The sequence below is a fragment of the Gekko japonicus genome, unplaced genomic scaffold, assembly GCF_001447785.1.
Source record: "Gekko japonicus isolate JY-2015 unplaced genomic scaffold, Gekko_japonicus_V1.1 scaffold1858, whole genome shotgun sequence".
NCBI lineage: Eukaryota > Metazoa > Chordata > Lepidosauria > Squamata > Gekkonidae > Gekko > Gekko japonicus.
This window is the reverse complement of record NW_015177068.1, coordinates 71,374-90,434: the sequence shown is the minus strand read 5'-3', so window position 1 is coordinate 90,434 and position 19,061 is coordinate 71,374. Positions and strand designations below refer to the sequence as shown.

The 19,061-nt window shown below is 41.6% G+C and overlaps 1 protein-coding gene across 1 annotated transcript in view; it reads left to right on the top strand.

The window, feature by feature from the left end:
- TTC37 (tetratricopeptide repeat domain 37) overlaps positions 1 to 18,282 on the top strand; it is a 73,960-nt gene extending 55,678 nt beyond the window's left edge. Inside the window, exons 34-40 of the mRNA XM_015428195.1 lie at positions 3,024 to 3,152; positions 4,559 to 4,680; positions 7,458 to 7,616; positions 12,677 to 12,829; positions 13,743 to 13,873; positions 15,187 to 15,310; positions 17,749 to 18,282. Coding sequence (XP_015283681.1) covers positions 3,024 to 3,152; positions 4,559 to 4,680; positions 7,458 to 7,616; positions 12,677 to 12,829; positions 13,743 to 13,873; positions 15,187 to 15,310; positions 17,749 to 17,832 — 902 coding nt within the window. The 3' untranslated portion in view covers positions 17,833 to 18,282. The remainder of the gene's footprint in view (positions 1 to 3,023; positions 3,153 to 4,558; positions 4,681 to 7,457; positions 7,617 to 12,676; positions 12,830 to 13,742; positions 13,874 to 15,186; positions 15,311 to 17,748) is intronic.
- The last annotated feature ends 779 nt before the right edge of the window (positions 18,283 to 19,061 follow it).

The window sequence follows — 19,061 nt, the reverse complement described above, 5'->3', positions numbered from 1 at the left end:
TAGTTTCTGGGGGAAATAAATCAAATGATAGGCCTCAGCGAGAGGTGGGATAGTAAGCACGGATCTGCTATCAATTTTTACAGAGATAGTCCCTTTAAGACCCCTGGTTGAGTCAATAACCAGTCCAAATTGTAAAAAAAATGGATTTTATTAGCAGAAAATAATAATTTAGGTATTTACATTCAAATCAAAGATTGCAAGCATACAAGAAGAAAATAAAAGTTAGCAGACAGTGAGGAAATTAGGATAGTACTATACCTATCCAGGTGTGCAGGGGTCCATTGCTGGAAAGGGAGGGGACCCAAACTGTAGAGTTTGGAGGTCCATCTCTACTGCAGGCTGCCTCAGAGTGACACACCTTGATGGCCATGTGTTTTGGAGGATATAGACATTGGAATACAAGGCTGACCAATGGGAAGCCTTAAGGGTGAAGTCAAAAGATTACCTGGACCATTGAGGGGTCCCAGGGGTGTGGCACCAAGAGAGGCAGAAACTAGGTGTGACCAAAGAGGTCTCAGAGGGGCAGAGTATGGATTCACAATAGCGCTGATGGGATTTGCCAGGTGCTGGGTGATTGTACTGGAGCTGGTTGAATGGGTTTAATGACCAATGATGTCCTGCCAAGGTGGATTGAATAAGTTCCTAAGTTTAGATAAAAGGTGGGAGATGGGTCCCCGATTAGCATCAGGAAGGATCGCTAAACATTTGAATGTATGATTGGATTATCTTGGCATCCTGAGGGAAGGAGCAGTAAGGACAGTTGTGGAGACAAAGGATTTCCACATAGACATAGGTTTCACACAGAAGGGTAACATGGAGATAGAAGGGCTATTTGCCAGGTGGGCACTGAATAGCTTTAGAAATGCAGGTACAATACTTGGTGGAAGTTGTCATTGCTTCATATGCATACCTTGTTGGGTGGAGGGAAGACTGGAGATTTGCTTTGAGGGCTGCCTTGTGCAACCTGCAAATGGAGACCCTTTTTCTAGAGCTTTGGCTTGCTCTGGGGTTCAGGCTGAGAATGCTTTCCTTGGCCTGACTTTGTGGGTTACTGGTTCAGGTTAGAAGAGGGGTGCCCCATTGTTAGGACTACCCAAGAGTAAGGAAGCTTCTCTGGGCTACCCAGTAGGATAAAAGGGTTGCCCTGACAAAGATCAACATACATCACCAGCATAGGCTGTAAGCCATGGTATGTCTAGCTCCCTTCAAAGGAGATAGTAAAAAAGCCATATTGACCTGTTGATTCACAACTTAAAGGGAAAGGGCAGCAAAGAAATGCCATTTCCCTTCCAAGCTAACAATTTACAGCACTCACACAGTGGCTGAATTAGAGATGAAGTGCTATTTAAGCTGCAAGCCAGGGGTGTCAAACCTACAGCCTGTGGGCTGGAACTGGCCTGCCCAGGGCTTTAATCCGGCCCATGGCTCTCTTCTCTAGACCCCTGTCCCCTCCCCTGCCTGTCCTCACCCTTCCGAGGGAGATTAGAGCCGCTGAACTTTCTAGCTGGCTGGGCCTTGTCTTCACCTGTTTCTCCTCCAGCAGAAAGCTCCTCTGAGCTAAAGCACAAAAAAGTTGCAAGGAAAATGTGGAATGGATTTTCCTTTAAGGCCTCTGGGCCCAGATAGACTACTCTGGGACTGGAATGACAACCCCCTGAGTGGAATTCCATTCCCAGAATGCAGCTGCTACTCTCAGAGACCAGAGGGAGGAGGGGCATTCTTAGTCTATTTTTTTCTGCAGCTGGCCTGCGCAGCATATGCAGTCCCAGTGTATGCCTGCATAGAAGCCATGACGATGAACCTCAGTTGTTGCTGTTAGAAACATAAGCAATTCGCCCATTTCCCCCCATTTCCTCTGTTTACCAAATGAGAATTGTAAAAGGGTCATTGGACCTCTCCAGCAATACTTTCAGTATCTGAAAATACTTCCTGTAGACATTTAACTTTGCAAAGAAGCTATTGGTTAGAATGTAATTTATTAAATCTAGATGTTATATCTGTGTTTAATAACTTCAGCTCGCCCCTCCCCAAAGCCATTTTTTGGTGTTTCCCTGAGCTCAAAGTTAGATGACAGAAGGGAACCAACTCTGAAGCTGAAGTAGAGAATGGGTAGGTTGCAGGCAAAGTTGTAGAAAGCTTTAACTTCCTTAGGAAGGAGGCTCAAGAGAATGAAAAACTCTTCTTGTAGATTGTTAGAAAAGGGGGTGTATATGTTTCTGGTTGTGGTAGGTATAGAAGGATATAATGGAAAAATGTATCCACACCCCTGTGTCTCTCTTAATTGAGAGGCAGAGGGATCCAGTGGGAAGGGCTAGATCCTCCTCTTATATGAGACTGAAATAGATGTTCGATGTAAATATGAGAGTGGAATTAGCTTGGGAAGGGGATGCAAAGTGTGTGCGTGCGGGACTGAGTTCTCTGGCTTTTAATGGCTTTGGACAAACACATTTTAGACTGAAAGTTTCATGTCCTCAAGGGTAATGGAGAAAAGTGTATAAGCATTTATTATTTTTCATTTCTTAATGGTAGAGTGGGGTAAATGTATGGTATAAAAATTGAAATCTAAATGCTGAGTGATGTTCATGCCTTGCTCTGCAGTGCTGCATTTTATATTACTTTTGAAATGCTGACACTTGAAAATTGAGGTAGAATGTTTATGAGTAACTCTGCTCTTAATAGCCCTAGTTATGAGACTGAAATTTCTTCTGTGCATTTGTGAATCCCATTGGGGACAATGTGAAATATACCAACTTTTGCTAAGCTTTCAGGCTGTTCTTGTACTCAGTTCTTGTACTGTTCTTGTACCCAGTTCTTGTACTCAGAATCATTACAGTGCTTATTTTCCTACTGAACTCATTCTGTAATGTATTTTTTAAGGAATTAACATTTTACCACATGGGTCTGAACTACAGAACCTTTCAGGGGGTCTGTCTATTAAGTGTTGTGGACTGTGCATTGCTGACAATATCCATTTGTGTAGCTGATGTATGTTGTAAAAGGCAACTGCTTCATATTTGTTTCAGATGATCCTTCTGCTTGGGCAGTGCTTCTGGCTGCGTGTCATGCTGAAAATACAGTTGTATGTCTGCACAATATACATCACAAGAGGACAAATTTGGAAAAGATGTTTGTAGCCACAATTTCAGCTAAAAGTAAGATTGGGGAGTGGGTTATATGTGTTTGGGTGGTTTGGGGTTTTTTGTTTTTGTTTTTTGCTGTTTTTTTCCTTTTGGGGGTGTTTTGTTTTTTGGTAGGTCTTTCGCTTTTACAAATATCTGACTTTGAATGGAAACCTTTAGATTTTCTTTTTGGGCCTTAAACATGATTCTCTTTGAAATGATTAATGAGAATGACAATACATGTGGTGCCTCATAGGCTATATAGCATGTCTAGAAAACTTTTTGTTTTAAATAAATATGGGAAAGCTATTTCTGTTCCTTAAAGATAACTCTGCAAAGTTTGATAAGGGATGGGATGATATTTAGGTTTGTTACAGCTTTTGTCTATCATCACAAGGAAAAGTTCTTCAGCTAAGGCCTCATCTTCACTTGTAAGAATATTGTGGGGGAGAGGGGAAATCATATTTTTAAATGCTTTCTTTATATAAAAATACTTGCCATGCAAGTAGAATACTAGCACAGCAGAGAGCAGACCAAGTTAGACCCTTTCTTTCTGATGCTCTGGGTTTAAAAGAAAAAACAACTTCCAAGGCATTTTAACATGAAGGAGCATTCAAAAATGGCATATTTCACTTGCCTTCTGTAGTATCCTTTTACTGCTACTTACAGAACAGGCCTAACTGCTTCAGGGACACAGGTCTCTGAGGAGCAGATGATGGCTCAATCATCCCTTAGCCATGATGCAATTCTGCACAGCCAAGAAACAAATAGAATATACTGTCTTTTGTATCTATTTTTCCGTGTGATTGAAGTATTTTTACTGGTTACAAAGATCACTGTCATATAGAAGTAACAGAAATATTTCACAAGAACCTATGTCAGCAAGCAGTAAGGATCAATAGTGGCTGTCTAGATGTAATATCAATTTCTTATCAGTGACGGTGCTGGTTATTCAGGATCTTTTTCCTATAGACCAAAATCTTTAATCATGGCTGCGTGCTGCCTGCATGGTAGTTGAGTGTGAGCACAAGTGAAGAATAAAATATCCCGGAAAATGTCAGGTTGGATTTTGTTTTTAAAAAAGAATTGTATCTCCACCAAATCCCCAAGAGTCATGGTTGAACACATTATAATAAATGCAGGCTTTATTCCTCTTTCCTTACCTGCACTGCTTATTGCAGCAGGATGCAGAAGCTCGCTTGTGGTCCGTGAGGGGCTTGAGTAGCTTGTGACTGGGGAGAAGATAATGACAGTCATCCACCCCCGAGGCCTAACACTGCTGGCAAGAGGCTCAGCTGAATATTTGAAATGCATTTTTATAAGAATAGAAGGACTGCTGTAATCCCTCATCTCTTTCTTCCTCCCCAATCAGGGCTTTTAGGTCTGTACATGAACTGGCACTTTGATTTGAGTGGTAATGCACTTTGCATCTTTTCCAGCTAAAGAAAAGAATATTCCAGCTTCCTATGCACAGTCGCTTGAAGAATGGTCCCTTTTCCAGGCTGTTACTGGCTTAAATGAGACTGGGAGAACCTCAGAAGCTGAGGCTCTGTGCACAAAGGTATAGTCACAGACAGGATACAGTGATGAGATGATGTTAGGGCCAGTGGCCTGCCTTGTTGTTTGGGGAAATTAGCTAGGCAGCTAGAGAGAGCCAGTTTGGTGTAGTGGTTAAGTGTGTGGACTCTAATCTGGGAGAACCGGGTTTGATTCCCCACTCCACCACTTGCACCTGGCTGGATGACCTTGGGCAAGCCATGGTTCTGATAAGAGCTGTACTTGAAAAAGAGCAGTTTCTGTCAAGAGCTCTCTTGGCCCCACCTACCTCACAGGGTGTCTGTTGTGGGGAGGGGAAGGGAAAGGAGTTTGTAAGCCGCTCTGAAATACCTTTGGGTAGTGAAGGGCGGGGTATAAATCCAATCTCTTCTCTTCTCTCTAGGCAGCAGGCAAGGCCAGAGCAGTACAAGGGGCCTGTACACCTGTTTATACCAAGGGCCAGTACAGTAGGAAGACTCCAAATTTGAAGAGTAAATTAAATAGTGTTTATTAAAATATTTCCTGAATTACGAACTCACTAAACATTCAAAAAGAGCAAGCAATACGGAACTAAGAAAGCAGAGGTGATTGATGGTGAATATAGGGGTCAGTTACAGGGTGATACAACCTGTCCAGATGTGCAGGGGTCCATGGAGATGAGATTATGGCCCAAACCAAAGTTTGGGGCTGGGCAGACACACAAAATCTGAGGCCATGTGCTCTGATGGATACAGACATTGGAGAACAATGCAGACGAATGGGAGGCCTTGGGGGCTGGTCTCAGGTGAGAACAATAGATTTTCTAGACCAATAAGGAGTCCATGAAGGTGTGGTACAGGCGGAGCGTAGTTCAGGTGAGTCCAAAGGGGCAGAGTCTAGCTGTGCAATAGCCTTGTCGGGTCTAGCCAGGTGCTGGATGGCTAGTTGAATGGGTCTTGATGGCCACTGGTGGTTTGGCCAAGGTAGATTGAATGGTTTCCCAGATTTACACAGAAGGTAGGAGATGGGTCCCTGATAGATGTCAGGAAGGATCGTTAATAATTTGGATCTTTGATTAGTTATCTCGGTATCCTGAGGGATGGGGCAGGAAGGACAGATATTAGTCAAAGGATTTTTCACATAGCTATAGGAATCACAAAAAGGACTACATGCAGAGTTGGACACAGAAGGACTATGTGCCAGGTGACAACTGAATAGCTATAGAAATGCAGACTACACCTGGAGGAACCCATTGTTATTCCATAAGCATACCTCTTCTGGGTGGAGGGGGAGGTTGGAGATGGCCTTGGAGGTCTGCCTTGTGTGCAATCTGAGTATGAAATCCCTTTTGCAGAGTGCTTGCAGGCTGACTCTGTGGCTCAAGCTGAGAGTGCTTGACTTTTGGGGGACTTTGGTTCAGGTCAATAGTGGGGTGCCCCTGCTGTTGGGGCTACCCGCGAATAAGGCAGCGCCTCTGGGCTACAATGAGTTCTGTGTATTATTAGAATTTAGCGTCCTTGCTCTATTAGAAAGTATAATCTGCATTAAAATGACCACAGTGGCTGACTTTGCGGCACACCAGCTTTGTCGTGCTGCCAATGGAATGTTACAAGCTCACAGAAAGAAGTGTGAGTAGCATCTTGGAAAGGACAGGTTCCTTTTTATTCCTTCTCCAAATACTCCCCAAATCAGGTCGTAACTAGTTATGCTGCGTAAACTAGAACTGCTTGTCATACATCATCCCCCTCAGATTTATGGAGATATGAATCATAGATCATCATGAGCTGAGGCCCCTGGCACATATGAGTCACTGGGGTTGAGTATGCTACGTGTGTGTGATTTAGATTTTGCATGGGAAGGATTTTAAATTGTACTTCTAATCATGTGTATTTTCCCCTCTTTTCTACACATATGTTTTATTTTTGATCTTTCAGTATGTCAGAATTTAAGAGATTTGCAGAAAGAATAAAACTTTTATTTCTAGCTTGTAGTTCTTTGCCCAAGTTTTTCAAAGAAAATTATGTAGGCCAAAAGAGACCAAGGAAATACACATCATTTACCTTGAATTATCACAAGTATTGAGATATTTTAATCCACTTAAATGCCCAAGGGGTACTGATATTTTTAATGTATGGATCTAACAATAGGTAAAGGTAAAGGTTTCCCTTACTCAAAAGCTAGTTAAATCCGACTCTAGGGGGCGGTGCTCATCTCTGTTTCCAAGCCGAAGAACCAGCACTGTCCAAAGATGTTTCCGTGGTCATGTGGCTGGCATGACTAAACACCGAGGCGTACAGAATGCAGTTACTTTCCCACCGAAGTGGTACCTATTTATCTACTTGCAATTTCTTGCTTTCGAACTGCTAGGTTGGCAGGAGCTGGGGCCAGAGACGGGAGCTCACTCTGTCAGGCGGCACACTCGGGTCTTGATCTGCTGAGCTACAGACCTTCAGGTCTGCAACTTCAGTGTCCTAACCTCTGAGCCACCACGGCCCCGGATCTAATAATACATGAGAGCAAATGTGTCAAGCCCTTCTGAAAAGCATGTTATGTGCATGGCTGTGGTTTGGACAGTTATCATTTACATTACTTTCAGGTCAAAATGAGATTCTCCTGAGAATCGTTTGCAAATTCTCTGTCAAAATGGGTGACTGTCCAATTCCTCATGCTCTGGCCAAATGAAGAGTTTGTTGACCCTTTCTCCACACCCATCAAACACCTTTTGTGATATTCATTAACACCCAGATCCTAGTTCACAAGCTTACATGAAGGCACTATTTCCAATAATTTCTTGTACCAAACTTAATTTTTGTTTGCATTTAGGGGTTAAAAAATTTACCTGAGCAACCAACTTTGTACTTGCTCTTAAGGCAAGTTCAGTGTAAATCACTTCTGCAGTCTCACAAAGAGCTTCCTGATGCCATCTTGGAAGAGCTACGAAAGGCAGTGATGTCCAACTCCACTTCAGTTACAGCTTGGCATGTAAGTACGGTTTTGAATGTCTCTTCCTCGCCATGTAATAATAGCAGCTAATAATGTGGGAGTTGAGTTCCCATGTGAGAGCTAATACTAACATAATCTGGAACTAAGTTCAACTGATATCACTGTTCAGTTGTGCAGAATGCAGACAGTAGAGTTCTTCCAAATCTCAATACCTTCCCCACCCCACAGCCTGTGAGTTTTTGTTTTTTTTGTAAAGAAAGATGTTACAGTATAGAACTGTGAAAGCTAGAAGAGGTTTGGCTACCATCTAGTGTCAATTGGGATATTCCACATTATATCTTCCCTTGTACAACCATCTAATCTCCTCTCCCTCACCATACCTCCCTCACCATATCACTAGGGATAGGCTGGGTGGGAAAACAAACTAAATAAAAACAAGTCCTCCATATTGCAGTTGGTCACAAGGAGAGCGTAGTGAACAAAAGGCTCAGTATCTAAAGTGCAAACCAGGAAGGAAGAGGTTAGTAAACGTTCTAGAAGACCAAACAAGAAGGATAAGTTACATAATGCCAGTATATGCACTGCATTTTATAGTTGGGTCTAGTACTGAAATGAAGCAAATAAGGTAATGTACCATAAAATGACTTGAACACAAACAGGCAAGTCTCTGAAACAGATATATGCATACTTCTGTAAAACTTGCATAAAAGCAGTAGATAAGCATGTCTGTTGACATTATTTTTTCTGTGTCATTGACTATTCCTACAGCTATGACTGTTTGAGGTTTGCGCTCTCTGATCCATGAATGCTTGCTTTCTCTTTTGTGATGCAATGTAAACAGTACTAATTTAATTCTAAGCACCAACGTCTTGCTTATGGCACTGAGCATTAATGTTTTATTTATTTATTACATTTTGTTACTCTCTTGGTGTAGTGGTTTGGTGTAGTGGTTAAGTACACAGATTCTATTCTGGGAGAACTGGGTTTGATTCCCCACTCCTCCACTTGCACCTGGCTAGATGATCTTGGGCAAGCCGTAGTTCTGATAAGAGCTGCTCTTGAAAAAGAGCAGTTTCTGTCAAGAGCTCTCTCAGCCCCACCCACCTCACAGGGTGTCTGTTGTGGGGAGAGGAAGGGAAAGGAGTTTGTAAGCCGCTCTGAGACACCTTTGGGTAGTGAAGGGCGGGGTATAAATCCAATCTCTTCTTCTTCTTCTCCCTAGGAGCTGAGAGCAGCACACATGGGGCTGGATACTGCAATCTATCAGTGAAAGGTGCTGATAGTTGCAGATCTTTGCCACCTTCCTTTCTGCTCATCAGACCTTTCTGACCTCAGGAAATCTTATTCCCAGGGTTGCAAGACCCAGCATGGAGTCTGCAGTGGGGAGGGGGAAGGGATGAAAATTGTCCCTTCCATTTCTTCCAATGTTAGCAGAGACAGAGAGATGTGTTAACAGTATTATATTGTTATCAGTATTATATATCTTAACATTCAAAATGTATTCCAGTTCTCATTTATCATTTATTCCGAGATACAGATCACTATTTCCAATTTAGACATGAGGAGCTGAAAGACAGTTTTGTCCAAGGCTATCAAAGAGGCTCATGTCTGAGCAGCATTTTCAAGCTTCCAAACAAACTCTTATCCACAGCAGTATACTGGAAAAGTGCACGCTGATGCTCTCACACCTGCACACTCCATGTTTTTCATAGGTGGAGTCAGTTTTATCATCACTTAGTCGTCTTTCTGCCTGCAAACATCATGCCACTTAAGTCAGTACAGGTAGATACGGCTGCCATTAGGTAAAAATATATATAACTATCATGAAATATATATTTCAGAGGACGGCGGAAGACAGGAAGGCCTGGCGTGATCTGGTCCATCTGGGGTCGCAAAGAGTCAGACTCGACTGTGCGACTGAACAACAACAACATCATGCATCAGCACATTGGTGTCTCTTCTAGTTCATCCTTAGAATCTTGCATACTTTTTTTGATGTGTTCTTGTGCATATAAATGCACTCGATGTTTTGCTCAGGGAATGTGGTTTTTTCATTACTGTAAAGCAGAAATGTTCTAAGCGTCCGTGGCCCAAGTCAGGGACAAAAGATACCCAATCACTGAGCCATTGCTTCAGTGTTTCAAGCTAAGAAGAGCTTTAGAACATGAATCTGGACCTTTTGTATCATTTATTTCCATGCCCTTCAACTTCTTTTCTTCACTGCAGATCTTCCCATTGTACCAATAACTGAGCCATAAAAGGAGAGTGGTCCTACTCTGGAAAGAGCTGTATGCTGAACCATTGCAGGATAAAATTCCACTGTTCCTGCTTAATCATTGATAGGCCGTCTTATTACATAACAGAACTCTGCTTAACAAATTTGATGTGATAGATGTAGGCACATCTAGTGCATCTGGCCTAATTCTACAAGCTCTTTGTCCGTTTCTTTCTCTTTTTATTCCTTGGACGTGAAATAAGTTTCAACTACTGAGCCCCTTGTTAACATCTTTATAGGCTGGAAGGAAAACCAACTCTACTGTGCTGTGGACACCAGCAAGACAATGGAAAGCATTGGTCTATGAATGACAGTAGGAAGAAACTTGTCCTTATACAAGAGGACTTGCTTGTTTCCAACATAGCTCACAGAAGACTTTCCCTCATTCCTTCTTCTGCTGCAGCCCCCTGGGCGCTCTGAGTACCTTCACAAATAGGATGGGGCAGGGGGAAATGAGGGTTTGATGTCAGTGGAGGGAATCAGGGAACCCTTCCCTCTTTGCCAAGGGAGGGGCATTTCTGTTGGTGGGAAATGATAGTAACATACAGTCCTGGGTTTCTTTTGTTTCTGGAAATCCTGGTTTGAAAAGCATTTTGGTAAACTACATACTAGGGACAGCACCTCAATTATTAATTTGTCAGAATTTTCAACAGATTACATTACAGATGTGATTTGACCCCTAGTGACAATTTAAGGTGTATATCAGCTGGACAAGAAGAAAAATGGAGAGAGAGATGAGAACTGGACTTGAGTAGAGGGTTAAAGCCAGGTGGCTGTAGCAGTTCAGTTGAAATTAGGCTAGGGTTGTTCAGAGGAAAAAAGCAAAAGTGTGTCTTGAGATAACCATTTTTACAAATAGTGTGGGAATATTCCAGGGATTGGGGACTGGGAGATATTCCAGGCATGATAGCCTAGTGGCAAAGGGAGCAGATGTGAAATAGGTTTGTAGAAGCTTGCCCCGGAATGAAAAGGTAGCTAGTGTAAAGACATAAGATGGAGGTTAAATGCAGTTGTGGCAGCAAGACTGAGATGAATTCAGATTTTCATTTAGCTGCTCACCCAATTGCCCACAGTGAATTAAAATTGCATCCAAGCAACTGCCTGATTAGAAATAGAACTGCCACAATATTGGTTCCAGGCAACTGCCCTGTCTGGAAGTAAGCTATATTTTCAGGGCAGTATGCATGGCCTGTTTGGTGTAGTGGTTAAGTGCGCGGACTCTAATCTGGGAGAACTGGGTTTGATTCCCCACTCCTCCACTTGCACCTGGCTGGATGACCTTGGACAAGCCATGGTTCTGATAAGAGCTGTTCTTGTAAAACAGAGCAGTTTCTGTCAAGAGCTCTCTCAGCCCCACCCACCTCACAGGGTGTCTGTTGTGGGGAGGGGAAGGGAAAGGAGTTTGTAAGCCGCTCTGAGACACCTTTGGGTAGTGAAGGGCAGGGTATAAATCCAATCTCCTCCTCCTCCTCCTCCTCCTCCTCCTCCTCTTCTCTTTAAGCACAGAAGGGCAACAAAATCCTCCCCACCCCTGCCATAGTGCAGCCATGTAAAACATCAAACAGCTATATGGTTAATCTCATGAGCAATTATCATTATTTCCTTCAGACGACTACTCTGTCCAAGACTGGCATTATGTTGAGGCTTGGCAAGGTCACTTAAATGCTGCCCAGTACTTGAGGATGGGCTGTATGTGGAAGAGGATGATTGCCTGGGGACAGCAGGGGAATGTTGGGAAGAGCTGAGGAGCCTACACAAGCAGAGTCAGTGAGAAGTGGCGTAGTAGTTACTTCCCGAAGCTGGGTGACTTATGCAGACTCAAGAATGAAATTACAGTAGCTTAAATAAGAGATGCCTAGATAGAGGAAGAAGAAAAAATTAGCAGTTATATGGAAGGATAACTCCATTCTGAAAAAGGAAGGCACAGCTGAGTCTGGTGACAAGGATTCAAATGATGTCTTTGGAAGCTGCATCCATCAGACAGAGAAAGAAGTTATCTAGAAGAGTCAAAGGAGGGTAATTTAGCTGTTCAGCACGATGATCAGCTTGTGCTGGCATATTTTGAAATGGATGTGAGCCAGTTAGTAAAGTGCCAGTATATGCTGTGGCATCATGGTGGGATGTAAAAGCAACTGGTGCAGTTGTCTTTTTGTTTTCCTGGTAGCTGTGACTGTAAAAGAACATGAAAAACCCTGCTTTATCAGCAGTGGGACTTATTCAGAGGGATGAGGTGGGAACTGTCCAGCAACTTTGTGTAGTTTTTCAGGGCGATTTCTCACTAGAGCTGCCTCGCAGCACAGCGCCATTTGCCTCGACACAAACATGTCAATTTCACACCCGAAGCTCCGGGGCTGCATTTTGACTCGGGGCTTCGCCCGATTTCCTCCACAGTTTCGTGATCCTGGTTTTTGAGGATCATGAAACTGCGGAGGAAATCAGGCAAAGCCCCGAGTCAAATGCAGTCCCGCAGCCTCGGGTGTGAAATTGACATGTTTGTGTTGGGGCAAACGGCGCTGTGCTGCGAGGCAGCTCTAGTGAGAAATCGCCCCCAGTCTCAGCTTTCTTTGCAAATCCAAATTAAATGGCGATTCCTCACCCTTTCACCAAAATCCAACATGCCCTTGATGGGACTTTTCTAGACCTAAACAACAGTGGGGCATTTCTGCAATGCAGAGGCTTGTGTTGTTGCTTGCTCTAATATTATCTTGATGGTTTTAACTTTTAAAAAGAATGTTCCATGGATTTGAGACTAGGAACTGAGTATACAAGACCAAAATTAAAATGAAATGCAAGCCTGAACAACCACCTTTTTCTCCCCCTTCAGTGGTTGGCACAAGTGTATCAGTCTCAAGGAATGATGGTGGCTGCAGAGATGTGTTACCGAAAAAGTCTGCAGCTGGCATCCCAGCAAGGCAGCTGGAGTGGGAAGCTTTCTAGTCTACTAAGACTTGCTAAACTTGCCTTGGAAGTTTGCATGGTAGGAGAATTTAAATTATTACATAATTAAATGAACTGATTGCAGTAATCTCCGTTTAAAATGTAATATAGTGCTTCTCATTTTGATGATTACAAGTTCAATCAAAGAAAATGTATGCATGAGATGTTTTGCCCATTTCAGTTGTACAGTTTTTATTGCAACTGTGCTATGAAAATAATTGAGCTATATAAGCCTTACCAACATTTTTTTAAACCTCATTCATAAATGTGAAGAAAAAGAGAAGAATTCTCCTCCATCAAGTTGAGGCAAAGCTTATGCAAATAAGATAGGAGTCTTTTCTCACCAGCGTCTGAGGCAGTTACTGCACAAGTTGTCATTTTAGAGTATGAATTGGACTAACTGTTTTTGATCCTCCATCATTCCAACTAACCAAACATTGCTAAACAGTGTGTAGTCCTGAACTAGTCACTGCCCATTGGAACCCAGAGGACAGTATCCAACTGTGTCAGTGGATTCCAAAATAGCTTTCCAAGCATATTTCATTCCTTTAAATATAGATGGTAAATGAGTTTCAGATTGGTGGATACCACTAAGGAGTTTGACCTGAGATCATAATCGTTGCTAATCAAGACATTCTTCTTGGATTATGTAAATGTGCAAAATGTCATTTCTCCATGAAGTTACACGTCTACAATGTGTGTTTTAAGAAAGGCTGTATATGAAGCTGAAAATAGACTTTCAAAAAAATATTCTAGGCAAGTCAATAGACTTTACTTTTTCATTTCCCTTCTGTCAAGAGGTCTCAAAAGCAGGTCATTATGCACTAAATGAATTCTAAGTGTTTGTTCAGAATAATCAACAATAGTATGGGTATGCATTCTGTCATGTCAGATCATAACTAAACCATCTACGATTGTGACATAGTTATTTAAAAGTTGTTTCTGTGTTGAAGGCTAATATTTCTAATGATCACTGGCCATCTTTGGTTCAAGAAGCCACAACGGAAGCCTTGAAACTTTCCTTGTGTCCAATGGGTGTTCTTTTACAAGCGCTTTTGCAGTACAGTCGCAAAATGGGATCAAGGTATGTAACTGGTCTACATGTCATCTGAGAATAATCTATGCGTGGGACATAAGAAAATATACTTAATGAAAAATACTCTAGAATCATCTAATTCATGAAAGTTAGTTTATTTACATCTCACCCTTTCTGTTAAAAAAGAATGCCCAAGACAGTTAACAAATGCGACACATCCCAATAAGAATACAAACAAATACTTATCAATGAAACAGCGCTGGTTGCAACTTTCCCTAAAGGCCTGAGCAGCCAGGTAGTAGAACAGAACAAGTAGCAAAGCTCAGCCCTTGGTGGAAACCTCTCTGCCGGTGAAAGGCAAGACCAGTTTGCAGCTCCTTTCAAAGGCTTCAACAGCTAGAGGGTATGGCTAAGCAGGTGGAAGAGCTCAGCCTTGGAAAGTGTTGTCTCTCTCTCTCTCTCTCTCTCTCGTGTGGTTAACTTTATAAAGTATTTAATGCTTTAGTTATAAAAAGCTAAACAATAAAAATCAAATATGTCATTTTTCTTATATAATCAGAGATATAAAATATATGTAGAAGTACATCAATGCCTCTAATCAACAAACAAAAAAATCTTAGTGGCCAAGATTCAAAGAAATGATCTCTATATGAGTAAGGAAATGGTGCCTGCAGCTGGACCTTGCTTTTGTAGTTTTCAATGCAGCTGCTCCCATTGCCAAATAGGGGGATGCTTTACAAACTTAACTGTAGTTCACATCTTTCAGAATGGAAACTGCATACATGCTCACATGCAAATTATTATTTGGATTCCATTCAAGAAATCTGGTACAGTTGACCCTCTGAGAGCCAATTTGGTGTAGTGGTTAAGAGCGGTGAACTCTAATCTGGAGAACCAAGTTTGATTCCCCACTCTTCCACATGCAGCCAGCTGGGTGACCTTGGGTCAGTTGCAGTTCTCTCAGGGCAGTTCTCTCAAGCGCAGTTCTCTCAGAGCTCTCTTGGCCCCACCTACCTCAAGGGTGTCTGTTGTGGGAAGAGGAAGGGAAGGAGATTGTAAGCCATGCTGAGTGAAGGGCAGGGTATAAATCCAACTCTTCTACTGAGTATTTAATATGTCTTCAAAAGGTGGAGTTCAGTATTTTCTTTCTGCTTGAAGTTTGTGTAGTGTCACATAAAACTTTATCTTCTGCTAGCTTCCTTTGCTGTGAATACCTCACATTCAGTTGAAAACTTGCTATACCACTGTAAAGAGCCTCTTTTTGCAATGGAAGAGTATACTTTGAACCCTTAATGATACAAAATCTCATCCTCACTTTCTTATTGTGTATTATGTCAACTCTGTTTCTGTTTTCTTTGCAGGGAAACTCGTCGCATGCTAGAAAGGGTGGTGTATCAGTTGGGGTATCCAGAAACTGTCGTTTCAGTTGCCCGATGGTATCTTCTAAGACATTTATATGCCAAAGATGATTACGAATTAATAGATGTAAGAAATACCCCCTTGTACAAATATTTTTTTAGTTTTATCTACGAAATAGGTAGAAAGCTCAAAAGTCTGTGTAATTTTTCATAGTTGTTTGAGATCAGTGCATAAAATCTGGGTCTTTGGGAAGCTTAGTTACATAATGGCACTTGGGACAAACCTTTGCAGTGGTTGTGCCACAGCTAGCTTGAATACACCGTGATTCAGTTTTTGACTCAAGGTTAATATGCTCAAGTGCTTGCTTCGCTTAGATGAAGTGCAGGAGTCTTCTACTAATATTGGGAGTATACTTACACCATTGATTTTGATGTTTGTGTTTTTCTTCAGTTGTGTTTTATGATGTGTGTTTTAACAACATATATCACCATATGTTCTTCAGCATAAAAGTGGTTAAAACATGTTAAACTGTACTTCTAGAGCAGGGGTGTCAAACTTAAGGCCCATGGTCCGGAAGCAGCCCGCCCATGGCTTTAATCAGGCCTGCGGCTCTTTTCTTCCCCCCCTCCCCCTCCTGTCCTCACCCTTTGAGGCTGGAGGCTGCTGAAGTTCCCACCTCCCTCCCTCTTGTCTTTGTCTGCTTTGGCAGGAAGCTGTGCTGGGCTTGCAAAGTTACAAAGAAAATACAGAATGGATTTTTCCATTCAGGTCTCTGCACCCAGATACATTACTATGGCACTGTTTCCAGCAATAGAAACAGTACTCTGGGACTGGAATGACAGCCCCCAGAGTAGAATCTGTGTTCTGGGATTGGAATGACAGCCCCTGGTAGTAGCAGCAGCATTCTGAAGGGAATGGAATTCCACTCTGGGGGCCCTCATTCCAATCCCAGAACACTTTTGCTACTCCCAGGGACTCATTTCACTCTGGTGGCTGTCATTCCAGTCCCAGAGTAGTCTATCTGGCCCCAGAGACCTTAATAGGAAATCCACTTCTCATTTTCTTTGCAACTTTGTCTGTGCTGCAATGTATTTCAATGAAGTGGAGCTCAAGTAGTTTCACTTTCCAGTGTTTGTATAGTTGAAGCTGTTGATTGATGGAGTTGTCTCCTTGCAAATACTGGGCTGATGTTTTGAGCCAGCTTGTTTCTGCTGAATGGACCTGAGAACGAGTGCCCGAGCGAGTACTCTAACCTGGAGAGCCACTGCCCCTCTGAGTAGACCTGGGGGTGAGGGGAGAAGCTTACAGTTCCCAGCCGTTTTATGTTCCTAGCCTCAAAGCGTTTATATATTTATATAGTTTATATTTTTATTTTCTGCTGTGATCATTGTGCTTTTTCATGATGTTTTATTTTAAAAATTGTATTGCCAAATCCCACTATTCCCCCACCTTTCCATTTGAGGCAGGCATCTTTGGTGGGGGGAGGTTTGGGAGGTGTCAGTTACCAAAGATATTTGGTAAATATCACAAGAATTTTAAGGATATATTTGTATTTTAAGTAAAATGAAAATCTTTGTGTTTGTATCTTTTATAAAGTTTATATCTCTGCTACCTGGCATTACATTTTATAACACACATGGCCTGGCCCCACAAAGTCCCATTTATGTCAGATCTGGCCCTTGGAACAAATGAGTTTGACACCCCTGTTCTAGAGTATATTAGAATCTATATCATGTGTTAATAATGTCCTGCCATTTAAGCCAGACTAGCTTGTTTCTATGCAAGGGAATAAATAAACACAAACAGTAAAATAGAAATAGAAACCAGAGGGAGAGTAGTTCAACCTCCCTGGATATTTGTTAATTGAAAGTTTTTGTACTTCAAAGCAAAACTCCATTGTAAAACTGCTACTACAGAAAGTAATCATATAACTGCAATAAGTATCTAGCTATAAATAAAGTCCTATCATGACTTTGTAATGTGAACTATTGATAGATTGGATGTAAAAGTGCCAAAAATAAACAGTTTTCAAGTTGTTAAATTAACTGGAAAAGTGTTATTTGGTTTTACTTAAACCTAAGTATTCTACAGCAAGAATATTCCCAAGAAAATGTATTCCCAGAAATGTCTTGTTCCATTCTCCAGGAGAAACGTGTTGCACACAGTATCAGTGTATGTCTTAGGTAGCGAGTGGGGGGAAATGTTCTGTTATCTGACGTATGACGACACACCTGTTAGTGCCAGGCATGTTTACCTGCCATCTCAACTGCTGTATGTTTTACTTCTCTCTACTGGAGAGTGGTGAGGCCTTTGGCTGCCTTGCCAAGTGCCAAGTGTGGGGAATAAAATGGTAAGACTGAAAAGAAGGTGTGTAGGAGAACTGAAGCCTTGGCAAAGAGTGCATCTCCTTTGCACACTAAAGGGGTAAGCTACATGACCACTCTAATTTGGGTCTTTAGCTTATGTTTTAGCGGAATAGATGTGAATCATTTTAATTCCTGTACATCTAATATGTATTTAAGTATTATCAATAACTGACCCTTTCCTTTCTCAATTCTCTGCAGGCTCTTATAAGGAATGCCAAAGCTAATGGAGATGTTCGAACTTTGGAACTAGAGAAGAAACTGTCAGCAAAAACATCCTCCTAACATGAGCTTCATTGAGGACAGGAACAGACAGAAATTCATGACAACCTCTATCAAAGTAGCAGTTGTTATTTAAAGTCAACGTTCCTTTTTTCCTGGAAAAAGTAGCAGTTCTTTTCCTACATATTTTAAAAGGAAGCTGCTGTTAAACTGCTGAGAAGTAATTCAGTTGAAATTTGTTTGTGCAAAGCTTCGCAAATAGTTAGCATCTGTAGATGCTTGCTTGGCTTCAGCTACAGTACAGAGTGGAGCATGTTTCTGCCTTTGAAACACGGCCTTTGCCATGTGTACTGGTGTTATTTTATTGCTAGGTAAAGGCTAAGCCTTCTGCAGATTCCCAAGCAAAAGAAGTTGTATTACAAGGTGTTAGAAATGTAAGTATGCTGGCATCCCCCGTAATACTTTAATACTGGTCATTTTTTATTTTACCCCCGCTTCTGCAATTTAGTTGCTGTGCCGAGGTTGCGGTGATATGTCAAATTCTGTTATCTCAGTATTCACAGGAAATTAAAAACAATTAATTTTCTCTAGTGTCTCCTTTGAGCTTGTGTCATGGATATCACTCTTAAGTTCTCAAGTACTAGAAAGAGCTGTGAATGCTCATATTAAAGCATATGTTGGTTGGTTTTGATTTCTGGTGCATAAATGCTGCTCTAATTGCTGAACATCAAGTTTCAGTTTGCTTTTGTGACCTTAATATCCTGCATAATGCAGGATATTCTTTAGCAGTAATTATTTAACAGTAATGCACTGTTTCTTTAGCAGTAATTAAAGTAAACAGAAGGTGGTTTTCTCAGGAAGCCTTTTTCAGTGGCTTCCCCCCCCCCCTCCAAGGCATCAGAATCTAATTGCTCTGGGCCTTTAATGAATGTGAGGTTTTATGGTTAACATCAGCATCTTTGCTTGTCATTTTAATGATGCCATATTTTACTGATATCATATTTGCTAGTTTATATGGCATTAACCTTAGGACTTCATGATGCTACACTGGGGCTTTGTCAGTGCCTGAAAAGTGATCAGTACCTTAGGAGAAACTGTGCTTGACAAATTCATTATAAATGTCAATAGAAAATTTGATGTATTAAAATGATGTGCTGTTTGTTGTGCTGGCATACTGGCAATCCTACATTCTATAAAAATGAACTAAAAGTGATGTTTTTGTATGACTCAGGCGAATATTTGAGATGAGATTTTAGAAAGATGCATTTTATAGCCTAAAGATATAAACCATT